Source organism: Nanorana parkeri, unplaced genomic scaffold (assembly GCF_000935625.1).
Source record: "Nanorana parkeri isolate BGI_ZX_2015 unplaced genomic scaffold, ASM93562v1 scaffold1071, whole genome shotgun sequence".
NCBI classification, from domain to species: Eukaryota; Metazoa; Chordata; class Amphibia; order Anura; family Dicroglossidae; genus Nanorana; species Nanorana parkeri.
The window spans coordinates 21339-46091 of NW_017307339.1; the positions used below are offsets into that span (position 1 = coordinate 21339).

Here is a 24753-nt window from a genome sequence, read left to right on the forward strand (position 1 = left end):
GGTGAGTCATTACCCGCCACCGGCTTCCTGATTGGCTGGGAAGCCATCTCCATGCTCCCTGTTGATGAGGGAGCATGGATCAGGCTTCCCGGCCAATCAGGGAGCCAGGCAGCGTGTAATGACGTTCGGGTATCGGGATAGGCATGGGGAGAATTGGGGTGAGTACGAGTAATACTCGGTATAGGTGCATACCTAATTAAGACAATGAAAACAGCTCAATAAAGGCAGCTAAATGCATTAAAAAAAATAGAAAGCATTTGGATATCAATTACACATTGTTTATTAAAGGATCATACATACTAACCTGTACACTGATGATTGGACAAGTATAAGACATTCTCCTTCTCTGGCAGGTCTCCATATAGCACTATCTAGGGTTAAAAAAAAAAAAAAAAGAGAAGCGGTTATTCAGCAAATATAAAAGATATATGTGTGCAAAGCAGAATTAAAGGGCTAATGGAGAATATATTAGGACCCCAACTTCAGGCTGGCTTCACATCTAAGCATTACAGTTACACATGATTGGTGGGGCCATTCATTTTAAAATAGTACTGCAGCATGTGTGCACTGAACTACAACGCACAAATGGGAAGTAGATGAGTTGCAGTGCTGTGTGAGAGAGTGAGTATGTGTCTATTTGTGTGTGTGTCTATTTGTGTGTATTGGCAGACCACAAAAAAAACACACACACACACACAAAAACGTGTGTGATAACACATCGACGCAGTATGAAGGGAGACAAACCGTATATATCTACCATCTCCAAGCAAGTTCTCCACCCCAAACTCACTCATCCATGTCTTTATGGACCTTGCTTTGTACACTGGTGCGGTCATGTTGGAACAGGAAGGGGCCATCCCCAAACTGTTTCCACAAAGTTGGGAATAGAGCTGCAGCTAACGATTATTTTCAAAATCGATTAGTTAGCCGATTAAACCCAGACGCGTCCATCGGATTGCCAGACAGAGAAGCATGATTCGTCACTCCAGAGAACACGTCTCCACTTCTCTAGAGTCCAGTGGCGGCGTGCTTTACACCACTGCATCCGACACTTTGTATTGCACTTGATGATGTACGGCTTGGACGCAGCTGCTCAGCCATGGAAACCCATTCCATGAAGCTCTCTACGCACTGTTGTTGTGTCAAACTGCAGGCCACAAAGTTTGGAGGTCTGTAGCTATTGACTCTGCAGACAGTTGGTGACTTCTGCGCACTGTGCCGACCCCGCTCTGTCATTTTACGTGGCCTACCACTTCGTGGCTGAGTTGCTGTTGTTCCCAGTTGCTTCCACTTTGTTATAAGCAAGTTGGCTTCCCCGGGCGCACAGGTCTCCCTGCAGTGATCGGAGAGAGACTCAGCGGCTTCCAGCCGCTGATCTCTCCTCTGATCACTGGACCCAGAAGTGATGTGTATTACATCACTTCCAGTGGCACTCTTACAGTTTTCGGGAGATGAAGCTAGGGAAGCAGATCTCTGCTTACTCAGCTTCTTTGGGGTCCCTAGATGACATTAGGGGTCCCCCGCCCCCCACGTGCACGCACACACGCATTGGTGCGCCTATGTGCAAAAACGACAATTGCGCCACACATCACAACACAATCACTGTTACCACTAAACAGAGGAGTGGTAAAAGCGTTTAAAATGTTCGCTATGGGAAATTTGGGGTATTTACTTTTTTTGCGGCTTCAAGGGCGAACGCAATTTTAAGTCGATACGTTTGGTATCTAATTTACGTGTCCCCGTCTTTCATATTTTACCAGAAAATTGGGTATAATATTTAGTTTCTGTGCACTAAATTTTAATTTAGTTTATTTTTTCCTAAAAATACTGGTCTGATAAACATTTTATCATGTGTGCGCAAATAGTAAGAAAACGCCCCGGACAGTAAGTGGTTAAATTACAAACAATAAGGTATCAGGGTGAACAGGTATATCACATCACATAACGATAACTTTACACGTATCTAAATAGAAGCATTTTAGAGACTTTCTGCATATTTGATTAGTACATTTCTTACCTCCGTGCGCATATAGCCTAAGAGTAAAGCAGGAACAAACAAACTGAGCAACGGTCTTCAACACTCTCTGTAGCAGACACTGATGCATATTGTAAAAAAAAGAAGCTACATATTCTATATATAGGATGCAAACCCCTTTAGAACTGTTCCCGGAATAGTGCACACAGGCAGCACCAACGTGTCTTTGGGCAGAGAAAATAATGAGTAGCTTGGAGGTTTCTATTATTGAAATGATGCTGCTAGCCGGAGGGCATGTTCCAGCATTTTCATGAAGAGACAACACGTTATTCTCTTATGGGCTTTTACTTGTAACTGATTATTATATTCTGTACTAATTCACGCCACTGAATGCAGAGAACCAACAAGTCGTTCCAAACAGCCACTCTTAAAATGCATATAAAAGTGGAAGCATTAACATGTGTTTCAAAGCACTAAGTTTTGTCAGCAGTTATTTAAAATTTTGCATGACTGCACATGACTAACTATGCCCTGAGTGAAGATCATTTTCACCTCATTTAGATCTCCATAGAGCAGGGGTGCCCACAATTTTGTGTTAAGATCTACCTTTCAAAATGACAACCTTGATGAGATCTACCAACGGAAATAAAACCCACCTGTATTTGAAATAGAAACGCATTAAAATGCTTACTGGGACTGGGGTATTTACAATCATATTATAGAAGTCACTTTAAGGACTTGTTCACACCAATTACAGTGTATCACATACTAAATTCCCCCTTGCGTTCTGGGGCGGGAGGAGGTGTGACTGTGCATTAAAGTCAATGGTCGCGCAGACAACTACCAACCCCCCACGAGCCAGCTAACCGCGCTGGAACGCACTGTATTTGGTGTGAACAAGCATTCTTCCCCCATGTTGACTGGGAAAGTGGGATGTCAGACACATAAAAAACTGTGTGTGAGAGAACTAGAGGAGGAACATAACTCAGACAGGTAAGATTAACCATCATACATGTGTGTGCATGCCTGGATTATAACTTAGGTTGCCAGTAGTAACCATCTGCTTCCTGGCTCGTGTCCGAAACCCCCGGCAGGGAGGAACAGTTTAAATGTGTCCAACGCTGCAGGCTGAGGGGGGGGGTCAAAATGTATTGGACACTTCAGGCACGGGAGGAGCGGTCCGAATGTCTCCGGCACTGCAGGCTGAGAGGGGCGGTCCCAATGTGTTGGATGCTTCAGCGTTTGACAGATTCAGCCGCACTAGCAGAGTAAGAGAGAAATCACGACCTGCGATCTACCAGTGTAAGTTTAGCGAGTGACTGGTAGATCGCTATCGACCTTATGGGTACCCCTGCCATAGAGGAACTGATAGAGACTTTTACTGACCAGAGGTGACAGAGTCAACCTCCTGGGGCAATGAAGTTTTACTTTTTATGCCAAGTGGGCTTTCAACACTAACGCCTCTTGCCATGACTATAACCAGGCATACTTACCCCCTTATTTTGCCTTGCGTATGAACATAAAGATTTGGGGAGCCAACATCAGATAAGCAATATTGCCGCAGTGCATACTGATGTTTTATGTATGTGTATAAGACTGTAGTGTGTCATGTTAGACATCTCATTTAGAATGAATGGGCTTTAATGCACCTCACACACAGAAATGCTGCATTCTTTTATTTTTAGCACAGTACACTGGCTCATCAAGTGTTATGGTGCACTTCATTGTATTGCAGCACATGTGCCTTCAGGTGGTATGTTAAAGTGAAAATAAAAATTAATGGCACCCCCATGGCATGCTGCATTGCGGTAATTCATGCATTTTAACACGCCTCACCACAACATGGTGGTGTGACCGAGCCCTTATTGTCAAAGTACACTGAATCACAATGGATATGATGGCTATTATTTATTTACAGTGATTAACAGAAACAGACTTTCACGTCACTGTGAAAATCAATCATTCTGCACAAACTGATTTAAAAATTACACTTTGTTTAAAATGACACGCCTAAAACCATCACACATACATAATCCTAGAAAAGAATGGTAAATACAGCCCGGCTATTTGAGGTAAACGACAACTTCTAAAGTGCGAGAATCCACAGTTGCAATGGATTTAGAACGGATTGTGTCTACAATAAACAGAAATCTGATTAGCTCTCATTTTGTACATGGCCACTGCCCTTCTCATTGCCTTAATGATCATCTCTAGCCATTTGTGTCAAATTACATTTTAACAGAAACCTTTACATTTGAAAGATTCAATGTCTCATTTAGAGCATTTAATAAAAAAAAAAAAAAAACCTCTTTGGAAGCTCTTTTTACATCTATTCAATAGTGTGTATAGATTGGCTTGGTACTTAAAGACCATTTCATTTAGTATTGATTCATTCTTTTATTGTAGTTTCCCTTAAAGTCCCATGAATTATAGAATTGACCAATATTCGTAGTTGAAACATTACTGCAGTTCCTCCACATAAAAATGACACATGTCATGTCCTGAGTCCAGACAAACAAGACAATGCTCTAATTGGAAAGTAAAAGACAATGGTGACGATTATAATAATACAAGAACCACCCCAAAAAAAACTTGGGACACTATGTAAAATCTACATAAAAGCAGAATGCAATGACTTGCAAAAAAGTTGGGACAGGGCAACAAAAACCTGGCAAAGTAAAGCTGGCCATACACCTTACCATTGTCTGCAGATTTTCTGTGGTCAGATGGAAAAGGTGCAACAGATTCCTCCATCTACACTTAACTGTGTTGATGGAGTAATCAGGCTGGGCACATACCTTACAACCATTGCAAGACTTTTGTCTTGCGATGGTTGTAAGGTTATTAAAAAAACATACGATCTGCCTATCTTGGACAGGCAGATCATACTTGCGATGATCGCAAGGCGCGCCCCCCTGAGGGACGGGCTTCCGATGACCGCAATGCTGATGGGGCAGGTCCGGCTTTTATCTAATGAACATGCTACACACCCGCCGAACATCGTACGATTCTCAGCGGGTTTTCGAACATGTTCATAAGATAAAAGTCGTGCGACCTTACAGTAGGAGAGGTCGCACGGCTTCCACAAACCTTACGATAATCGTACGATCGCGGGATTTCCCGCGATTATCGCAAGGTGTGTGGGCACTTTAAGGTGTGGGCACCTTAAGAGGTACTAAGGAGGAGGAGCTGTTTTACAACTAATTAGGTTAATTGGCAACAGGTCAGTAACAAGATTGGGTATAAAAAGAGCATCTTAGGGAGTCAGAGTGTCGTAGAAGAAAAAATGGGCAGAGTTTCACCAATTTGCGCCTAAAAATTGTCGAACAAATTCAGGATAATGTTCCACAATGTAAAATTGCAAAAGACTTTAAATATATCATAATCTACACAACCTATCAAAATACTCAGGGAATCAGGAGAAATCTCCATGTCCAAGGGACAAGGCCAAAACACAATACTGAATGCCCGTGGTCATCAGGCCCTCAGACAGCACTGCATTAAAAATAGTTTGCCGTGCCAAAAATGCAAGATAAAGCTGCAAAGAAGCCATATCTGAATATGGCCCAGAAACACAGCCGTCTTCTCTGAGCCAAAGCTCATTTAAAATGGTCTGTTGCAAAGTGGAAAACTGTACCAAATGTATGTTGAAATTGCCACTTGTAGTCTCCCCATCAAAAACCCATGTGACAGGGTGGCAACATAAGAGGTCAAATGGTCAGACAAATCAAAATTTTACATTTTTTTTTTTTTTTTAGGAACCATGGGCACCGTGTTCTCCGGACTAAAGAGGAGAGGAACATTCTGCCTTGTTATCAGCACCCAGTTCAAAGCCTGCATCTATGATGGAAAGTGGGTGCATTAGTGTGTATGGAATGGGGAGCTTGCACATCTGGAAAGCGCCCGTCAAGGCTGAAAGATATATCCAGGTTTTAAAGCAGCATATGCTCCCATCCAGATGACGTCTTTTTAGGGAAGGCCTTGCATACTTCAGCAGGACAATGCTAAACCACATACTGCATCTATGATAACATCATTGCTTCATAGTAGAATAGTCCAGTTGCTTTACTGGCCTGCCTCCAGTCCAGACCTTTCACCAATTGAAAATATTTGGCGCATCTTGAAATTAAAAATACAACAAAGCAGTTAGAATCCTTTACCAGGTAAGAATGGGGCAACTTTCCTCTCCCAAAAATCCAGCAACTGGTCTCCTCAGTTCCCAGACATTTCCAGAGTGTTGTTAAAAGAGGAGGGGAGGCTACATTGTGGTAAACATGGCCCTGTCCTAACTTTCCGGAGACGTGTTGCTGCCATCAATTTCAACGTTACCTTATTTATTCCCTTAAATGGTCCATTTTCTCAGTTTAAACATTTAATATGTCTTCTATTTTCTATTGTGAATAAAATCTGGGTTTATGAGATTTACAAATCATTGCATTCTGTTTTTATTTAGATTTTACACAGCGTCCCAACTTCTTTGGAAATGAGGTTTTAAAAAAAATGCTCTATTAGCCCAGGGATATAAACCTTCACAAACCTGATCAGCTCAAACTGACTATATTTATGACATCCATAACCAGAGGCTACATTGAGTGAAAACCTTGTGTCAAAATGATCACCACACCACCTGAAGTTACATGCAGCTCTTAACTTTTCCTCTATAAAAGTCTTGCATGGTCCCTCCCCATTTCCCATTCCAGGCTCATTAGTCTTTTAATGTGTCTACCAACAAGTGCTTTGGGAGCTTCAAGTTGGTGAGGTCCAGCTTGTCCTTGGAGACCCATTCACACTACAAAGCTGTTCAATGCATGCATTGTCACACTTCGGTCCCGTGCACACTATAAGTGATGACCAGGGTTCTTCTACAAGTCACCTTGTAGAACCTGGGCTGTTGAAAAAAGTTGCAACATTGTTTTTTTCTCTTTTGCAGTGCACAGGATGCCACTGCGGGTCCCTGCACAGCAGCACAACGTTATTGTGTGGGTAACTCCAGCCCTCCGGCTGTGCTTTAACTACAAATTCTAACATGCCTCTACCACTGGGAGTCATGCCTGTAATTCTCAGTCCTGCAAAGCCTCATGGGACTTGAAGTTCCAAAACAGCTGGGAGAGCTAGTTGCTCACTTCTGCTCAGTAGGGACCTAAATAGAGTGTGCACATTGTAGACTACTAGTTATGTAAAAAAACACACTAAAAAAAAATAAAAAAAATTGAACAGTGAAAAAAAAAAAATTCAAACATAGCCGGTCTGTGGGAGGAGCCAGAATTATTGTTGGTTAGTAGGAGATCAAATATTTTTTTCACTCATTGAACTGCAACTCCATTTATAATATTTGTATCATGTGTTTTTTTCTGGATTTTTTGTTGATATTCTGTCTCTATCATTTAAAATACACCTATGAGAAAAATTATAGACCTTTCATTTCTTTGTAAGTGGGCAAACTTACAAAATCTGCAGGGGAGCAAATCATTATTTTCCTCACTGTATATCTAGGAAAATATGCCAAGCATACTTGTCTGATATCAACCGTCAACAGGAGGATTATCTAGTGTACAAAACACCCTCAAGAGAATGTGGAACAGCAAGCAAACAATGACACACCTGCTTCCAAATGTATTTCCTAAATTCTAAACCTAAAAAGTGATATTAAACTCAATTGTTTTCAACCACTTGCTGTCCGGAGCATTTTCTTACTATTTGCGCACAGTCCCAGTATAGCAGAGCTCAAAAAGGGAGAGTCAGCAAAAGGAGCCAATGAGGTGTGTTATAGTACAAAAAGCATGCTAATATGAGGAGAGCAGAGTGACAAAAAAGATCTCATCAGTGTGCTGCTTCTCCTTTTCCTGTCCAGTTGCAGGGTGGGTAGACCAGAGTCCGAAAGTGAAACTGCAGCAGAGAAAGATAAAGTCCATTCCCTTGCCAGATAGGGCTTTGCTGTGTGGCAGAGCTCTGTAAACTGAAGGGCTGGATGGACGGACATCAATTTCTTTTGGCAGGTAAAACAGCTCATATATGTATTTCATCTGCGTATTAAGCTGTTTGCATCGAGTTCAGCTTTAAAGCCTGTTTGTTAAGTACCAAAAAAATCCTGCTGGAAATCTTGTAGCTAATAACTTCCTGTGGTGCATTCTTATCTTCAGCCTTTCCCTGTTATCGATGAGGACTACAGGACCCCTCCTCTCTATGCTATGAAGGAGAGGGGGAGGTTTCTTGCCCATTCAAAGTAAAGTGACAGGGTACCCCCTTCCTATAATCCTCTGCCACTCCTTTCCTTGCAGCAAAATACCCCATGCTTCCAGGCACGGAGAGGCATCTGCTGACCACCAAATGATTATGGGGTTCAGCGGGGGGGGGGTAGGTTACAGGACAATGGTCTTTAAGCTCAAAACACCAGCCAACGTGTGGTATTTTGTAGTCTCTGCCAGGGAGGAAGAAGCGGCAGGGGAACATAACTGGATGGGACTAGGGGCTTTACAAAGAACCAGTGACTTTGCGCCAAATGGCACAATACCAAAATCATGTTAAGTGCAAACAAAGTATATACACACACAGACATAAGCACATTAAATTGATATCAGCCAACACAACGCCTCCCAGTATGGTGTCCCATATGTGTTCCACTGTGGCACACAAGCTGTGGGTCACAGCTAGCACGCAGTCAATTACATAAAAAAGTAAATACAAATCGATATCAAAACCAAATGACAATCAGAACAAAAAAAACAAAGTACTGAGCAGATAGGCTGTGCTCTCTGATTGCATCTCAAGGTCTGATTTTCATTCCAAAGAAGAACTCGGGGCAAAACTTTTATCAACCTGTGCAGTGGGGCTACCCCTGTTGGATTGACTGTCTGTTTTTGTCTAGGGGCTAAAAAAAACAAAAAAGTTACACTCACCCCAACACACTGCAGCATTGGAACATTTCTCAGCATCCCCATGTCTATACACTGTTTAAAGAACATGATGATTTACAGTACCTTATACCGCTGCAGTGGAGGGGGAGAGAGGTTCCAGGGACTGGTCTAAGAGCAAGCGGCTCAGAGGTTCAGGTGAATATAACTTTTTTTTAGCATCCAGACAAAAACGAGCAGCTAACCCTTGTAGTGTAGGGGTAGCCCCACTGCAAGGGTTAATAAAAGTTTTTTCAAGAGTTCTTTAAATTGGACCAAAGGAACCAAGTTCACATATCAGTTTCAGCTATCGGTTTCCATGACAACTTGTTGATAGAACATATAAAGGTCCCAGCTATATTCCGCCTTCCTTCACTCGCTCACCATTGTGTTCACCTGTCATCCGCGAGGAATAACAGCCCTCTACTTGTTTCATGTCACTCCAGCTGAAGCTTATATATGGCGAAGGACTCCCTCCTCACCATTATGTGACAGTGCTTGACCAATCAGCACCACATAAGAGGAGCAATGTGTCACATGCTCCTCATACCAAGAGGTACTGGATATTTCTTTTGCTCCTAGCTGTGGCGGAGCACTGGACAGGTGATATGTTCTTTGTTTGAAAACCTTTGCTGGCTTTAGTCCTCTTTTGGGTCAAAGGAGTAGATTTACTAATGTCCTCCTGTGACCCAGTCAGCATATAGCATGCTACTCCCTGCTTTTTACTAACAGCACAGAACCACTCTGCACCCGGGAAAAATCACAACAATATTTTCAGGATCTACCATGCTGCCTGATTGACAGCTGGCTCTGCCTATCTAGAGCCAGATCCAACTGTGCCCGCCCACTCCACTGTCTGTCCCTCCAGTCAGTGCTGGGGGAACGGAGAGAGGTGGGGGGGGGAATCCCTGGGGGGAGCCATGACTTACATTCACTGCTCTCTGCAGGGAGATGATCGAGAAGTGAGCGAGGGAAGAGTCCTTTTACTCTCCCAGTACTTCTTCTTTAGACTCGATACAAACTGAGCTACATAAAGAAAAGCGCTTTTTTTCAGCGCTGATTTGAGCTGAGCGACATTGAGCTACAGTGCACATTTTGTCTCACTACGTTGCGCTTCTTTTGGCAATCAAAGTCTATTGGGGCCAAATCGCACATCGGCTGGAAAAATGGGTCATGTTCAAGCGACATGCTTGCGCTACAAGCTACAGGCGACACTGAGCTGTGAGCAGCTCCATTGGAATGCATTGGATGAGGTACACTGAGCGATTTTTGAGCGGAAATCGTGCTACAAATCGCTCAGCGTGAACAGGGATTTAAAGTCTATAGGAACTTTGAGGTGAAAGCAGTAATTTTTAGGCTAGGTTCACACCTAAGCGACTGAGCTGGTGAGCTGTTTTCATGCGCTTGTCGCTTTTCTGTCCACATGATTTTGCTTTGAAAACCGTGCGGTTGATGTCTATGGAACCCAAATCGCGCGACATCCGACAAAGGTGTGAACAGCTTCTATAGACTCGAATGCAAATCTGTTTTGCGTGATATCGTGTGGGTAAATCCCCGCGATAAATCGCCTAGGTGTGAACCTAGCCTCAAGGTAGTTTGGAGACGTAGTTTGGGGGGGATTCGTCAAAACTGTCAAAAGCAGAATAATTTGTATACTGCCAATAGAATATTTCAAATTCACAAGTTAAAAGTTTTATATGTTTGGAAGTGAATTTAAAGACTAAAGCTGGTCATACATGGCTCAAATATCTGCCAATTCCGGTGAATATGATTAAATCTGAGCCATGGGTGGCCCTGCCAACAGCACCCAGCTTTAGAAACTCTAAGGGCCCGTTCACACCAGAACGCACTGCCCCGCATTGCGGCAGGCTCACTTTTTTGTGGGGCAGGAGGGGGAGTGGTGGGCCATTAAAGTGAATGGCACCGTAGCCACGCCCTCCGGCCCCAATGTGATCGGCCGCACGGGATCGCAAGGCACATTATGTCTGTGGTCCGGTGCAATCAAAATAGTGCCTGCAGCATTTTGATTGCACCGGAATGGACCGCAGGCATAATGCGCCTTGCGATCCTGTGCAGCCGATCGCAATGCGGCTGGAGGGCATGGCCCCTCCTGCCCCACAAGAAAGTGAGCCAGCCGCAATGCGAGGCAGTGCGTTCTGGCCAGAGCGCACTGCATCTGGTGTGAACGGGCCCTAAGGGCTGGTGCATACCTAGGCGATTTGTCGCACGATATAGCGCTAAACACAGATTCGCATTGAAGTCAATAGAGGCTGTTCACTCCTTTGCGGTTTGTCGAGCGACCAAAATCGCCTGTCACGCGAAAAGGTGCAGGAGCTATTTTCGGGCGGTTGTCCCGCGGTTTGGGTCCCATAGACATCTCTATGCATTGAAAACCGCACGACAATCGCGCGGTTTTCAATGAACAGTTGCTCAATCGAAAATGCGTGAAAACAGCTCAGCATCTGAATCGCCTAGGGTGTGAACCTAGCCCGATTTAAAATTGAAGGAGCCAAGCAGAAAAAAAACTTGACAAAAGAATGAATGCAGCCAATAAGCTGCAGCGAGTCCATACATCCGTGCTAAATGTGGATGGGAGGAAAGAAGCGATTACTGCCGTTCAGCCCAGTGGACTATGTAAATCTTTGTGTGTATGGCCAGCTTAAAGAAAGCAGTGGGTAGTCAGGCAGGCAAAATAATACATACATATCATCTCTTGGTTGGTGTTTGCCTGGCTCAGCCTGTTTCTGCTATAATCACTGTGAGCCTAAGCTTAGCCTCTGCTGAACACCTTCGATATTGGCTAATCAAGTGGGAAACCACAGAGATTGTTCCAAAATGTGGAATCATTATTTCTGCTTGCTGATCTGTTGGAGTGGAGTGCCCATCATGTATAGTTCACTTCCCCTAGAGAAGAATGCTCAATCTAAAGAAATCACATTTTCAAAGTCATCCACATACATAAGAGAAAAATACCCAGCACACGAGATGACATTTTCCTTCTGGTATACTGAATGAAATAATGAGGCGGTTACATATACGGAGGAACAAGGGTCTAGCACCACTAAAAGTAAACAAAGCCACAAGTAACTGACAATGAAAGTAATCTCTAACCAACATCCGGCAAACGTTTGTTATATAAGTACAGTTAAAGTAGACCTTTACCACCTTTCACTGGAAATCACATCAGCATACAGCTCTGAATCACCAGCGCTTCCATCTTCGGCCCAGTGTTCTAGTGGGTTCTGTCTTTGACTGCTTGATTGGCCAGGGTCAGATGAGGTGATGGGGCACATGCACACGAGAGTTACTCTATCTCAGCAAGAATCATGCACGGCTCAGGCCTACCTCCATGTATACTTTGTATATTATGTCCACCAGTGATCACTGAAGATGTTGCACTTGCAGCAGGCCTGATCTCAGAAAGTAATAGCTGTCCCAGGCACATGTACCAAGCTGAGGTCAGCCAGCTAGCCATTACAGCAGGCCTAGTTAAAGAAAGTAATGGCCATCCCAGGTACCAAGCAGAGGTCAGCCAGCCATTACAGCAGGCCTAGTCAAAGAAAGTAATGGCCGTCCCAAGCACCAAGCAGAGGTTAGCCAGCCATTACAGCAGGCCTAGTCAAAGAAAGTAATGGCCGTCACCAGGCACCAAGCAAAGGTCAGCCAGCCATTACAGCAGGCCTAGTCAAAGAAAGTAATGGCCGTCCCAGGCATCAAGCTGAAGTCAGCCAGCCATTACTCTCTGGGTCCAGAGGTAATGCCTGCACAAATTATAAACACTGCTCTTGCCCTGGATAGCTGAACAATAAGACTTGTTCTTGGATTTGTCTGCACCCGAGGTCAGTTCCAAAAACTATAAATGGAGCTAGAGGTCTTGTTCACACCATAATCTGCAAGTTCCGCATGTCTTTATGCATTTTTGACACGTTCCTGTGTGTTTTTTTCTGAATTTGGTTTTAATTGTGTTCTGGTGCATTTACATGTGTTCCAGTGTGAAAAGAAGCATGCTGCAGTACTTTTTTGTTTAAAGCTCGGGAACTGAATGCAATGGTATAAACTAGCCTCATATAAAACCTTTGGCATTAAGGTGTACGTGTTTTTGGTGTGCATACAGTCTGGAGATAGTTATCCTTTAGGGCCTGTTTACACTAAGTAATGACTTCTGTGATCCACAGACTCAGAGATCTTTACTGCGCAGCCTTCAAGAATGCAGTGAGCTGGCCGAGATGCAAGACTGAACTGTGTCAGAACGCACTGGGGCTGGTATGAACTAGCCCTTACTTTCACAGTCAAAGTTGAACAAACCCACTACGTGTTTGTTATGTGTTGTCATTTACACGGCATACTGAAAACTATTTTTTTTACCCTTCTAGCCGTTTGTTTGTATCAGGATTATACACAGAACTCTACAGGCCACTCCTAGTGGTTAAACCAGATGGCAATGTGCAGATAAGGGAAAAACTGAGGGACAGTTTTTTTTTTAAAGGGTAATTCCAGTTTCCCAACGAATGTGTCAAAATGAAATGCCCCCACAAATCTGTCCCCTTTGCCTCCCAGTCATACCTTTGAGGAAATCGGCATAAACCCCCCCCCCCATTGCAGCCGGTGTACAACCCATACTCTGTACACCGCAATGCAGCCCAGCACTCGGCATCTAGAATAATGCTTGCAAATGGCAAGCACTCATTAGTCAGCACTTCCTTCTAAGAGGGGGCAGATTTGTGGATGGTAATGTCAATTTCACACATTTGTTGAGAACCTGGAAGTATCAGTACTCCTACTCGCAAAACTGGTATCTGTGCATCCCTTTATTTACAAGAACAAAATCATACATTAAAACAGAGATGTACAAATCCCAGGAGCTTCGTGTGCTCCTTCCAAATGACAGCTGCCTCCTAAGTCCTCGTTCACACCTGAACGTTTTGTAGCGCGTTCTACGATTTAAATTTTTCTCTAGTCTTGGAGCTCGAAATGTATCAGTACATGTACTTGTACTGAGTACGGTACTTGGTATCGCTGCATCCCTACTTTAGAGTAAATTCACATACAATGTAGCGCCCAAATCTTGATATAGTTAAAGAATAACAGCAGCAATTTGTATCCTTCAGAATAGCTAGTCCAATAAGTCACCTTTAGTATTCAGATGATGGGTCTCTGCTGTTTAAACTCTAACTTTCATTTATCCCGGATAATGGCCCTGTCGTTGTAAGCTACTTGAGGGTAGGGACTGACGCGAATGTGAACTATGTGAAGTGCTGGATACATTGTTGGTGCTATATAAATAACAGACACAGCACTCTTTCAGCTATGAGAGTTCTGCTGCTTATATGGTAAAGGATCAAGCTATTTACGTGCTCCCTCATCCAGCCACCAAAAGCTTTCTATTTTTTCACAGAATGCCAGGCAATCAGTGAATAGACAAAGGGAGATACTGTGTTTACCCGCCACTTCCCTCCCTTCATCCAATCACAGAACATCCTGCATTCTGACAAAATACATGTTTTGTTATGAATAGATGGGGGGAGAGGAGAGATGGGTGAACCACTTAATCCTTTACTGTGTAAGCATCAGAAAAAGGGCATTGTGCCTGGTATCCGGGATGAATGAAAGTCATGTTTCTATAGTAAACAGCAAGGATCCCGCGTCTAGATACTCATCAGAACAGGTAACGTATTGGACTTATTTTTATTATTGGCTGCTCGTTCGGTTTGGCGGAGAATTTTCTGACATGTTCCTTTGATCAGCTGATAAGAGGGATGCCGGTCAGAAAGGTGCTGATAGGCACTCACACTTTGAATTTCAGCCGGATAATCAAGAACTAGCCAAGATTCGAAGCGTGTACACTCAGATTAAGTTTCTTAATAAACAGCAAGTAATAAGGTACGCAGCAAATTTAATTTTTTTAAAATAATAACTCCGGGCATAAATATTCTTAACCCTTGCCATGGTGCTACCCCAAATGCAAGGGTTAAGTGCTTGTTTTTATTTAGGGGTGAAAATAAAAGTTAGTTATACTCCTCTGAACCTCACAGCCAGATGGCTGTTAGACTGCTTCCTCCAGCCTGTCTTTTCCCCTGCTCTAGTAATGGAATGTCCCTCGAATACACTGTATTGGACGTGATGACTCACAGGACCATAGACTGTCGGTCCGTGCTGCAGCCAGGACGGACCCTGACAATACTGTCGCGATTCATCCTGCTACCTGAGTAACTGTGCCACCCCCCTGTCCATTCCTCCAATGAGCGCTGGAGGAACAGAGAAAGGGGAGGGGGGAATCCCTGCAGGGAGCGATCACTGGCAGTCACTGCTCTCTGAAGATCGCTCAGTTCTCGGTCTATAAAGCCGACACGTCACGGCTTCAGTGTCACACGTCGGCTCTACTTACCGTATGAGGCATGTATTTCACTCTCCCCATAATTCTCCTGTAAGTTCTGCTATGTGAATGGCACCATGTAACACATCTAAAAGTAGGTGTTATACCAATGCGGCTGCAAAAGTGCATAGCACAGAAGGTCCTTCTTATAAACACAAAAAGGGGAATTTATCAAAACTGGAGCAAACAGAATCCGGAAACAGCTGGGCATGGCCACCAATCCGCTTCTACCTTTCATTAACTGGACAAAGTGAAGCCCCGCCCCCAAGGTACTCATTCCATAAATAAGAAGAGCATTCCTCATTTCAGTACAGTGGGTGGAACCATACAAACATTACTGCTTTACACCCCAGTGACTAGCTGCACATCCAGAACCTCTGGTGCAGAGTGCAAATACAGTAAACTCCCAGCACCCATGAGGATCAGTAGATGCCGGATAACCGGAGTTCCCGGATGCTTGAGAGTTACTATTAAAGTTCTCTCTCAGGTCTGCTCCGTGGGTGGGTGCAGTATCCAGCCTGCTGTCGGCTATTGCAATTTGAAATGGCCAATAGCAGGCTGCCTATAGCTCCCCATTGGTTACATTCAGCTGCCGACTGCAGAATCTAGCCGCTGACTAGGAGAAAGATGTAAACAAAGAATTTTGTTAGCAACCAAATAAATTGAGTTGCTAACAGAAGTTTTAGTGTGCACATGACTATTAGGCAACCAGCAGAAAAAGTTGGACATATTATATCCTAGATTTGGTTTTTTTGCCGGTTGCTTGAGAGCGCCATTTGCTTGAATGCAAGATAATGGAGAGTTTACTGTACAGCCAAGTATCATAGAACCAAGTATTCCAAGCTGCATACAGCTGTGCTACAAAAGTGGAAATACACTTTAATACCAGCAGAATTGTGTTTGAAAACATTTTCCAGTAAATAATGGGATCTAATCAACAACTGATTCCGCCCACAGTGACAAATAAAATGGATCGAGACACAACAACTTTCTCGAACAAACTAAATTCTAACAGTGAATGTGGTTTTCATTCAAGAAACTCCATTCATTCCAAAATCAAATGAAATTTGGAACGACATTCGCCAAGTCTTTAGTGTAGCGATGGGCAAATTCCAGCTGTGGTGAAACTACAAATCCCACGATGCACCTGCCTCTAGAAATCATGCCTGCAGCTGTGAAGAAGCAAGCAATGCCTTATGGGATATGTAGTCCCACAACAGCTGGAGGGCCAGAGTTTGCCCACCTCTGCTCGAACAGAACTAATCTTCTGACAAGATTTTATGCTATGAACATTGGTAGAAAATGCTGCCAGTTTAGGGGATGAAGGTCACACACTATGACACAAATAAAAGTAAATTGCTACAAATGTCACCATGACATCCAATTGTCAAGGTCACCCCAGCCAGGCCAGCTCACAACCCTCTGACATGGGGGGACATTTCCTTCCATTTATATAAAGTTGGTAGGGTTTGGTGACAGCTTTGCCATGCAGGGAGGACAGTGGCACAGGAAAGTCTTGGTACATATAACAGTAAGTAGTGCTGATCATATAGGCAGTATGCAGGGCATGCACACCCCTCTCTACACCCATTCACCAGCCTAATCAGTGACATGTGACCCCCCACGTCCCCCCAAGAATAGGCCCAGAGTAGTGACTTGCAGCCCTGACCTGCACCCCGGTGTAGTGCTGGAAGAAGAAGAGCACCATGCTCTGGTAGACGTTGTACAGCCGGTCGTCCCCCTTCCTGTACAGTCTCTCGGGCAGTAGGACGCTCAGGGCCCTCCAGCAGCCCCAGGCCAGCAGGTAGGAGGGTGCCGTGCCCAGCATGAGGGCGGCGGGCAGCACATAGCGCAAGGAATAGGTGTGCAGCACGGCGGACAGCAGCATGGTGAACAGACTCTCATTCACTGCCCGGCAAAAGAACAACGTTCGCCGCTGCACCTACTGACACCCGGCAACACGTGAGGGGGGCGTGACCGGGGCGTGGCGCCCATACCGCTGCCTGACACACGATGGACAGCTGCATGGTGAGGCTGGCGTCGGCATGGCGCGCATGTACCCACATAGAGAATGCAGCTGTTTACATTGAAAGGATGATTGGCCGTACACCGCCTTCTGTACTCACTGCAGATAAGGAAACAGGATATACCAGACACAGACCGCTTTGACGTCACGCGGAAGAGCACCGGCTGCTCCGCCATTTTTGTTTCTGGCAAATAACTTTTCCTCTAGGCCAGAAGAGAAGACAGAGAGGGGGGATCTACCAAAACTGGAGCAGGCAAAACCTACTTCAGCCGTAAATGGCAACCAATCAGCTTCTCTCTTTCATTTTCAAAGCTTACCTGAACAAACTGAAGTGAGAAGCTGTTTGTTTACTATGGGCAACTTCTCCAGATTCTGTCTGCTCCAGTTTTGATCAATTTCCCGCAGAGTGCTACTGAAACCCGTCTCTGCAAATAAACTGTTAGCTGCCATTCTCTGCAGATAGTTAACATGATATTTATATTCTGTTGCAGAATACTTGCTGCATTCTGCAACCACCAACCAGTGCTACAACCACACAATGGGTTAAAAATAATATAGGTATTATAAGGCTGGAATCTATTCCTGGAAAAGGCAGAAACATTATCTGTATCTAATAGAAGTAATTTTTATATGGCACAGATCAATAGGTGCCAACATGACATAGATATAGATTTGCTAATATCTCTGTTGTGCTCAAAAGTTCAATAACATCCAAACAGCATGGCCGCCCCTTTCAAGGGTCTGCCTGAAGGTGACCAGCCTTTGATTTAAACCAATTACCAGTAGCAGTCAAAGCTTACATTACTGCCAAGTCGTACCCCTGGGGTAGATGTATGAATCCTCTCAGTGTTTAAAAGTTCAACAGTTATACAAACAACTTTGTATAGGACCTATACACTCAAAAATCAAATTCTGCCAATGCACCCCTCTATGTATGAATGTTAATAAGAACATAGACATGTCAGCTGTAAAATGCTGTGGTTTTAATACTTACACTTGCAGAGCATTCACTTCCTGCTTTGAAAGGGCAAAATGACTTCAGTTTGCCAAAGCAATGCACACTGGGATTGCCTTGTCATCAGCAGAGCAAGAGCATTCTGGGAAATCTCATCTGTAATCTCCTGAGATCTCAGTGAAAGGCATTTTCCTCCCCTGAGATGATGTGCATGGTCACATGTCCTAGTCACATGTGCCAGATTTTCAGGAAGTAAAAGGAGATCTAGTAATCTGCCCTTAGGCTGGGTTCACACCTGGGCGTTTTTCCTCACTTTCGTACTCGCGGAAAAACGCTCAAACAGGGAAATGCCATTATTTTCAATGTGCATGGTTCCCATCTGGGCGGTTTTCCGTGAGTACGAACGCGTGGGAAACCGCCCTACGCCCAAAGAAGTACATGTACTTCTTTGGGGCGTTTTGGTCGGGCGTTTCCATTGGGATACAGCTAAGTAGCCCTCGGAAACGCGCATATTCAATACGCCTAGGTGTGAACCCATCCTTAGTAAACATGGCCACTGTCAGAAGACTGGGGAAGAAAAGCCGGCAATTATCTAGAAGTATGTGTTTGTAGATTGTCATTACTGAACATTTCTAAACATTTATTTGAAAGATATGGGTAAAGGACCGCTTTAAAGCAGGGCTGGGCATCTCCAGCCCTCCAGCTGTGCGTTAGCTACAAATCCCAACATGCCTCTGGGGGGGTCATGCCTGTAATTGTCAGTCGTGCAATGCCTCATGGGACTTGTAGTTCCACAACAGCTGGAGGGCTGCAGTTGACCACCCCTGGCCTAAAGCCTATGTGTTTATCCCCCCCAGTGCTCCCCCTCCCACCAAAGTCACCCAGTCTGTATTTTATGATTGTTGTTTTTATACTGCCATTAAATGATGCAGGGCCCTCTTCTCCTGGCGGTAGGCTGTTATCCGTGATGCAGAGCTTTAAGACGATGTGATGATATCTGTGCTGCTCTCTGCACCATTGCACAGTAAATGCAGGACGGTGATGTCCCCAGGGAACAGGTACATGGCTACTTGTACTCAATGTATGTTCTCAGTCTTCTCAATCAAATGATACTGGGTGTCGTTCAATCTTTTTGACAGTGGACCTCTTGTGGTGAAGAAGAGGTACAGCAGGTGACAGCACTAGATTATGAGGGTTATTCACAAAGCTAGCCGAAGGATCAGCTGTAGCTCCGGCACTAAAGCCCATACAGCTCCCGAAGTTGGCCGAGCGGCTCAGCCGAGCCAAAGGCATTTGCTTCGGCTCGACTGAACGGCCGGCCGAAAGCCTCGCAATGGACAGCTGGGCGGAGCCAGCCGTGATCTCACAGCTTGCTCTGCCCAGTTGCAGTGACAGATCTGTCATTAAACAATGACAATTCGGCGGAGGCCGCCGTGACGTCACGGCCGGCTCTGCCCAGTTGTTATTCATTGGCCGGGACCTGCTAGAGTCTTCAAGCAGGTCCCGGCCAATTGTAAACAGTTGGGCTGTCACTGCTAGCTCCGCCCAATTGTCGAACTCCTTCTGTACTCCGGCTCAGACGCACGTTCGGCTGAACCCAGACGAAGCAAGCCGATGTACGGCTGAAACAAGCCTGTAGTGAATAGCCGAACAGCGTTCAGCTCACTTCACTTCGGGTCAGTTATTCATTCGGCTGCCTTCGACAGCTTTGCGAATAACCCTCTATAAGTGAGTTCTGCAGCCAGAGCTGTTTTATTATTTTTAAAACACGTTGAGGGGATTTTATCAAAACTGGAGTAGACAAAATCTGGAGCAGCTGTGCATGGCAACCAATCAGATTCTCTCTTCAGTTTGTTCAGTTAGGCTCTGTTCACACCTGGGCGTATCGAATATGCGCGTTTGTCGCGCGTTTTTACCGCGATTCGACAAGCGCGCGTTTCCGAGAGCTAGTTGGCTGTATCCCAATGGAAACGCTCGACAAAAACGCTGCAAAGAAGCTCATGTACCTTTTCAGGCGTGGGCCGTTTTGTAGCGCGTTCAGACGGGCTGAAATACGGCAAGGTGTGAACCATACCCATAGAAAACAATGGTATTTTCATGTTTGAGCGTTTTTTAGAGCATTCGTAGAGCGTTGAACGCGCTACAAAACGTACAGGTGTGAACCAGGCCTTAAGGTTTTAAAATGAAAGAAAGAAGCTGATTGATTGCCATGCACTGCTCTCCAGATTTTGTCTGTTCCAGTTGTTATAAATTCCCCTCGCTGTATGATAATGCGTCATAATGTGCTGAGGTGTAGATAGGAAAGGTCAAGATGAACTCTCAAGATGAACACCAATCTTAGAATGTAAGCAGCAATCGAATGAGAAGGTATGAAAGCTACTGAGAATATTTCTGATAATATTACTAGATTTTCATCATTTATTTATAGCGTGTAGAGCCTTTCATGTACTAACACATTTTCTGGGGGGTTTTTAAGTGGCCAATACATTGATATATTTGTGTAACGGAATGGCCGCATTACCTGGTTAAGCTATTGTGGAAGGTTTAGCTTTTCTATTTGCTTTACAATTGCCTGCATAATAATCATTGAATCATTGCCTGTTGTTCATTCATTCAGAAAAATGCCAGTGCCAAAGTTGAATCAGCAATAGATCTGGTTCACACTGAGGTGGGAGAAATATAATTATGCTTTGCCACATTTGTCACACCTGAATATACTTGCCCTCTACTAACCCTGTCGGTGTGCAGAGAACTCCCAGAATGGTGAATGGGTTTAATCATAGGGAAACCTATTGAACCTTTTAGAAGCACTTCAGGCAATGCTGCAGAAACATTTTGTCCCCCATAATTTAACCTTTGACCTCTATTTGCCAAACAACATGGGAGCAGACTGGCAGTAGCTGTCACTGGACTCTTGGATTGTTTATTCATTAGGTAAAGTGGGAAAAGTCTCTTTTTTTTCTATTTTTTACCAGCAGTGACTTTTCTATTTTACTTTTTATTTTACCTTTTTTATGGGGAAACATTTTTATTTTAAAGCTGAACACCGGGCAGGAAAAATGTATTCTTAATTGGCAGGACTTGTGCCAGAACGTTTTCCATTACTTTTTGCAGTCTGTTTTTTTGGGTAGTTCTTGTACCCCAAAAGGTCCGATTTGCGGTATGTGTAATGCTAGCTTCCTGCTGCGAAGGGACACCACTGGTTTCTCCATAAGAAGATAAGCAGCCTGGCTTCCAGCTGCGTCTAAATAATGATAGTATACGGCAGCCTTTCTCTTCCATGGTGTTCTGGCACACTGGTGAGCCTCCTGGTCTCCTCAGGGGTCCTCAGAATTTTTGGGTAGTGGGACTGCGATGTGAAGCGGCAATGAAGACTAATGTGATGGGTGCTCCTGATGTAAAAGGGGAACTCTGATGTTAAGGGGGGCTACTTATGCAAAGGGTGACTCTGATGTGGGGAGGGGTCTTGATTTGAAGGGGGCACATGGGTGTAAAGGGGGAAATCCACTTTTTTTGTATGGGGAGATGTCAGCAGCACACCAGAATCATTTCAAATCCCGAATGTTCATTTATTGAAACATCATGTCACCAGAACAAGTGCTTTCGGGGCGACATGACGTTTCAATAAATTAACATTCTGGATTTGAAATGATTTTGGTGTGCTGTTGACATCTCCCCATACATGTTTATCCCCCCCAGTACCCCCCCTCCCACCAAAGGCACCCAGTCTGTATTTTATGATTGTTGTTTTTATACTGCTATTAAATGATGCAGGGCCCTCTTCTCCTGGCGGTAGGCAGTTATCCGTGATGCAGAGCTTTATGACGATGTGATGATATCTGTGCCGCTCTCTGCACCATTGCACAGTAAATGCAGGACGGTGATGTCCCCAGGGAACAGGTACATGGCTACTTGTACTCAATGTATGTTCTCAATCAAATGATGCTGGGTGTCATTCAACTGATTAAAAATGTGTTTTAAACTTCCGTAGCATCATACAATAACTTATTCATATACTAGAGGCAGCCAAGCTTGAGAGGCACAGTTTCATTGGTTTGTTACTGTCAACTTGAGTTACATACTGCCATTTTATGACTCTATCTACTTATGTTTCATTAACTCAAACTGACCATTATTAAATAGCATTACATCCTAAATCTTAAAGAACACACTGCCTGCTAATGTTTTATGATACAACAGTTTTGTAATGCTGGTCTCTCTAGACTAATCATAGTTAGGTCAGATCTAGCTTAAGGCTATAAATATTAGGCAATACACTGTAGTGTTATAGTTACAGCAGCAAGTTTCTTTGACTTTCTAATTGTTATTTTTTGTCCTTCAGGTTACATTGCTGCATCGTTGACCATTTGAAGACTTCTTTAAAGAACAATAACCCATAAATAATTAAAATTATTAAAACCATATAACATTAGCAATTATATTGTAGGAACATAGCAAAATAAGTGTTTATTATTCATTATATGATATAAACACCACAAATGATTTTAGAAATGTCATTATATAAGCATTTGCTGGGTTTGTTTGGGAAATAAATGGGGCATCATAGGATGTAATAAATAGGAAGAAAAAGTAGGTCTTTGATAGTAGAAGAGAGGCCAAGAATGTCATAAAATGATGGAAAAGATCTTCAGGAATGAGCAAGCCGCAAACAAAGCCATAAAGTCAACTGAAGTGGGAGGACAGTACTTACATTTAAACAGAAGAGAACAAAGCTTTGAAGAAGAGACAGTAAACTACAATGTGACAATAAATCTGCTGGTATGCCATATTAATAAATCTCTATGGAAGAGGAGGAAATAAACTACAACAGTATTCCTGTCACCCCATTAATTGTAGTAAACTGTTCACTAAAAAAAAAAAAAGACTGATTGGATGAGGTTTGCATGTGTATATTCTGTATGTTTCTTTCTTTGTGTTTTTACATTATTTAATATGGTATATTAGTAGTAGTAGTGTTATTGATGTAACATATGTTGGGTAAATAAGTGACCAAATGTGAACAATAGTATACTAGGGACTAAAGAAGTAAACAGCCTATGCGTAAAATGAAATTACAGGCAGTAATATATTCAATACATACACAGTATATACACTGCCTGGCTCCCAAAAAAGTCACCACCTGGATGTAGCCAGGTAAGATAGGTAAGAGTCTTCCATTGGACAAGTGTTATGATCAGGGGTTGCTTCAGTTGGGCACCAGCTGCTTGCTGCTACTGTGCTGAATCTGCAACAGTAGAAGCAAGCAGCTGGTGCCCAAAACTGAATTATAGGGGCCTGAGGCTGAGGGGGGAAGCCTTTGCAAAGATCAGTACAGTAGCAGCATTTAGCTGGCCTGGTGCCCAAGGCTTCCCCCACCAAAGGTAGCCAGCCTGTTTTTGGCTATTGCAATTTGAAATATCCAATAGCAGGCTGGCTATTGCTTCCAGCAATGAAGTAAAAAAAAGAAAAAAGTAAACTAAAATTAAAAAAAGTTAAAAAAATAAAGTTACATTAATAAAAAGTAAAAAATATGTTGAAAAATAAATAAAGTTAAATAAATAAAAAGTAAAAATGTAAAAAAAGTTAAATAAAGAAAAAGTAAAAAAATAAAGAAAAAGTTTAAAAAAATAAAAAGTTAAATAAACTAAAATTAAAAATCCCCCATAAAATGAAAGGCCCCAGACCCTGCGAACACACGCATTTAAAAAACACAAACATAACATAAAATATATATTTTTTTAATACTCACCTGATCCCTGGATCCACCAACAAGTGCAGCCTCCCGTCTCCCACGCTGTCAGAAGCTGCATACATCGTGTGCTGGTTACTACTTAAACCAGCACGCTGTGTGCAACTTCTGAGAAGATACGCTATTAGCTTAGCGGGAGCTATGCAAAATGCGCAGCCGGCTTCCCCACTATGCTAATAGCGTCTCTACTCAGAAGCTGCACACAGCTCGCGGGTTTAAGTAGTAACCAGCACACGCTGTATGCAGCTTCTGTCGCATATGGAGCCAGCACAGTACAGACAAGATTAGACTCACAGCCCCTCTTAACATTATAAAGCATCAGAAGCAAGTGGAAATGTTAAGCCTTAAGAAGCCAAGAAACCCTAACCCAAGAAAAAGCTATTTAAACTGCAAGAAGCATTTTTTAAATATGTTTTAGCTTCTGCTATGTGAAGGGGAATATTTAAAAATATAAAATAGGTGTTATATTTGGTTGCGTGAGTGGAAACACACTTTAACCACTTGCCGTCCGCCCGCTGCAAAAAAACGGACGGACGGCAGACTCAAATGGGCGGGTTGCCATAATCAGACGTCTTTTTTTTTTCTGTGCACGGGTCGAAAAAATCTGAGGTCCTAGAGACCCCTAATGTCTCCATAAAGAGGACCTGTCAGTGTGCCTTTGCTATTATATAGGGGGATTGTTATCCCCCTATGTGATAGCAATAACATTAAGTGTAAAAAATAGTTGTAAAAAATTGGGTAATAATAAATGTTTTATAAATTAATATAGGGGGAACAGTTTAAAA

General features: G+C 43.5%; 1 protein-coding gene across 1 annotated transcript in view; it reads right to left on the reverse strand.

Annotated features, from left to right (window-relative positions):
• LOC108796165 (1-acyl-sn-glycerol-3-phosphate acyltransferase epsilon-like) overlaps positions 1-17288 on the reverse strand; it is a gene marked incomplete at its 3' end in the record, with an annotated part of 31344 nt that extends 14056 nt beyond the window's left edge. The window contains exons 1-2 of the mRNA XM_018567596.1: positions 16908-17288; positions 305-371 (exon numbers count right to left, since the gene is read on the reverse strand). Of these exons, the coding sequence (XP_018423098.1) occupies positions 305-371; positions 16908-17126 (286 nt within the window). The remainder of the gene's footprint in view (positions 1-304; positions 372-16907) is intronic.
• Between the last annotated feature and the right edge of the window lie 7465 nt (positions 17289-24753).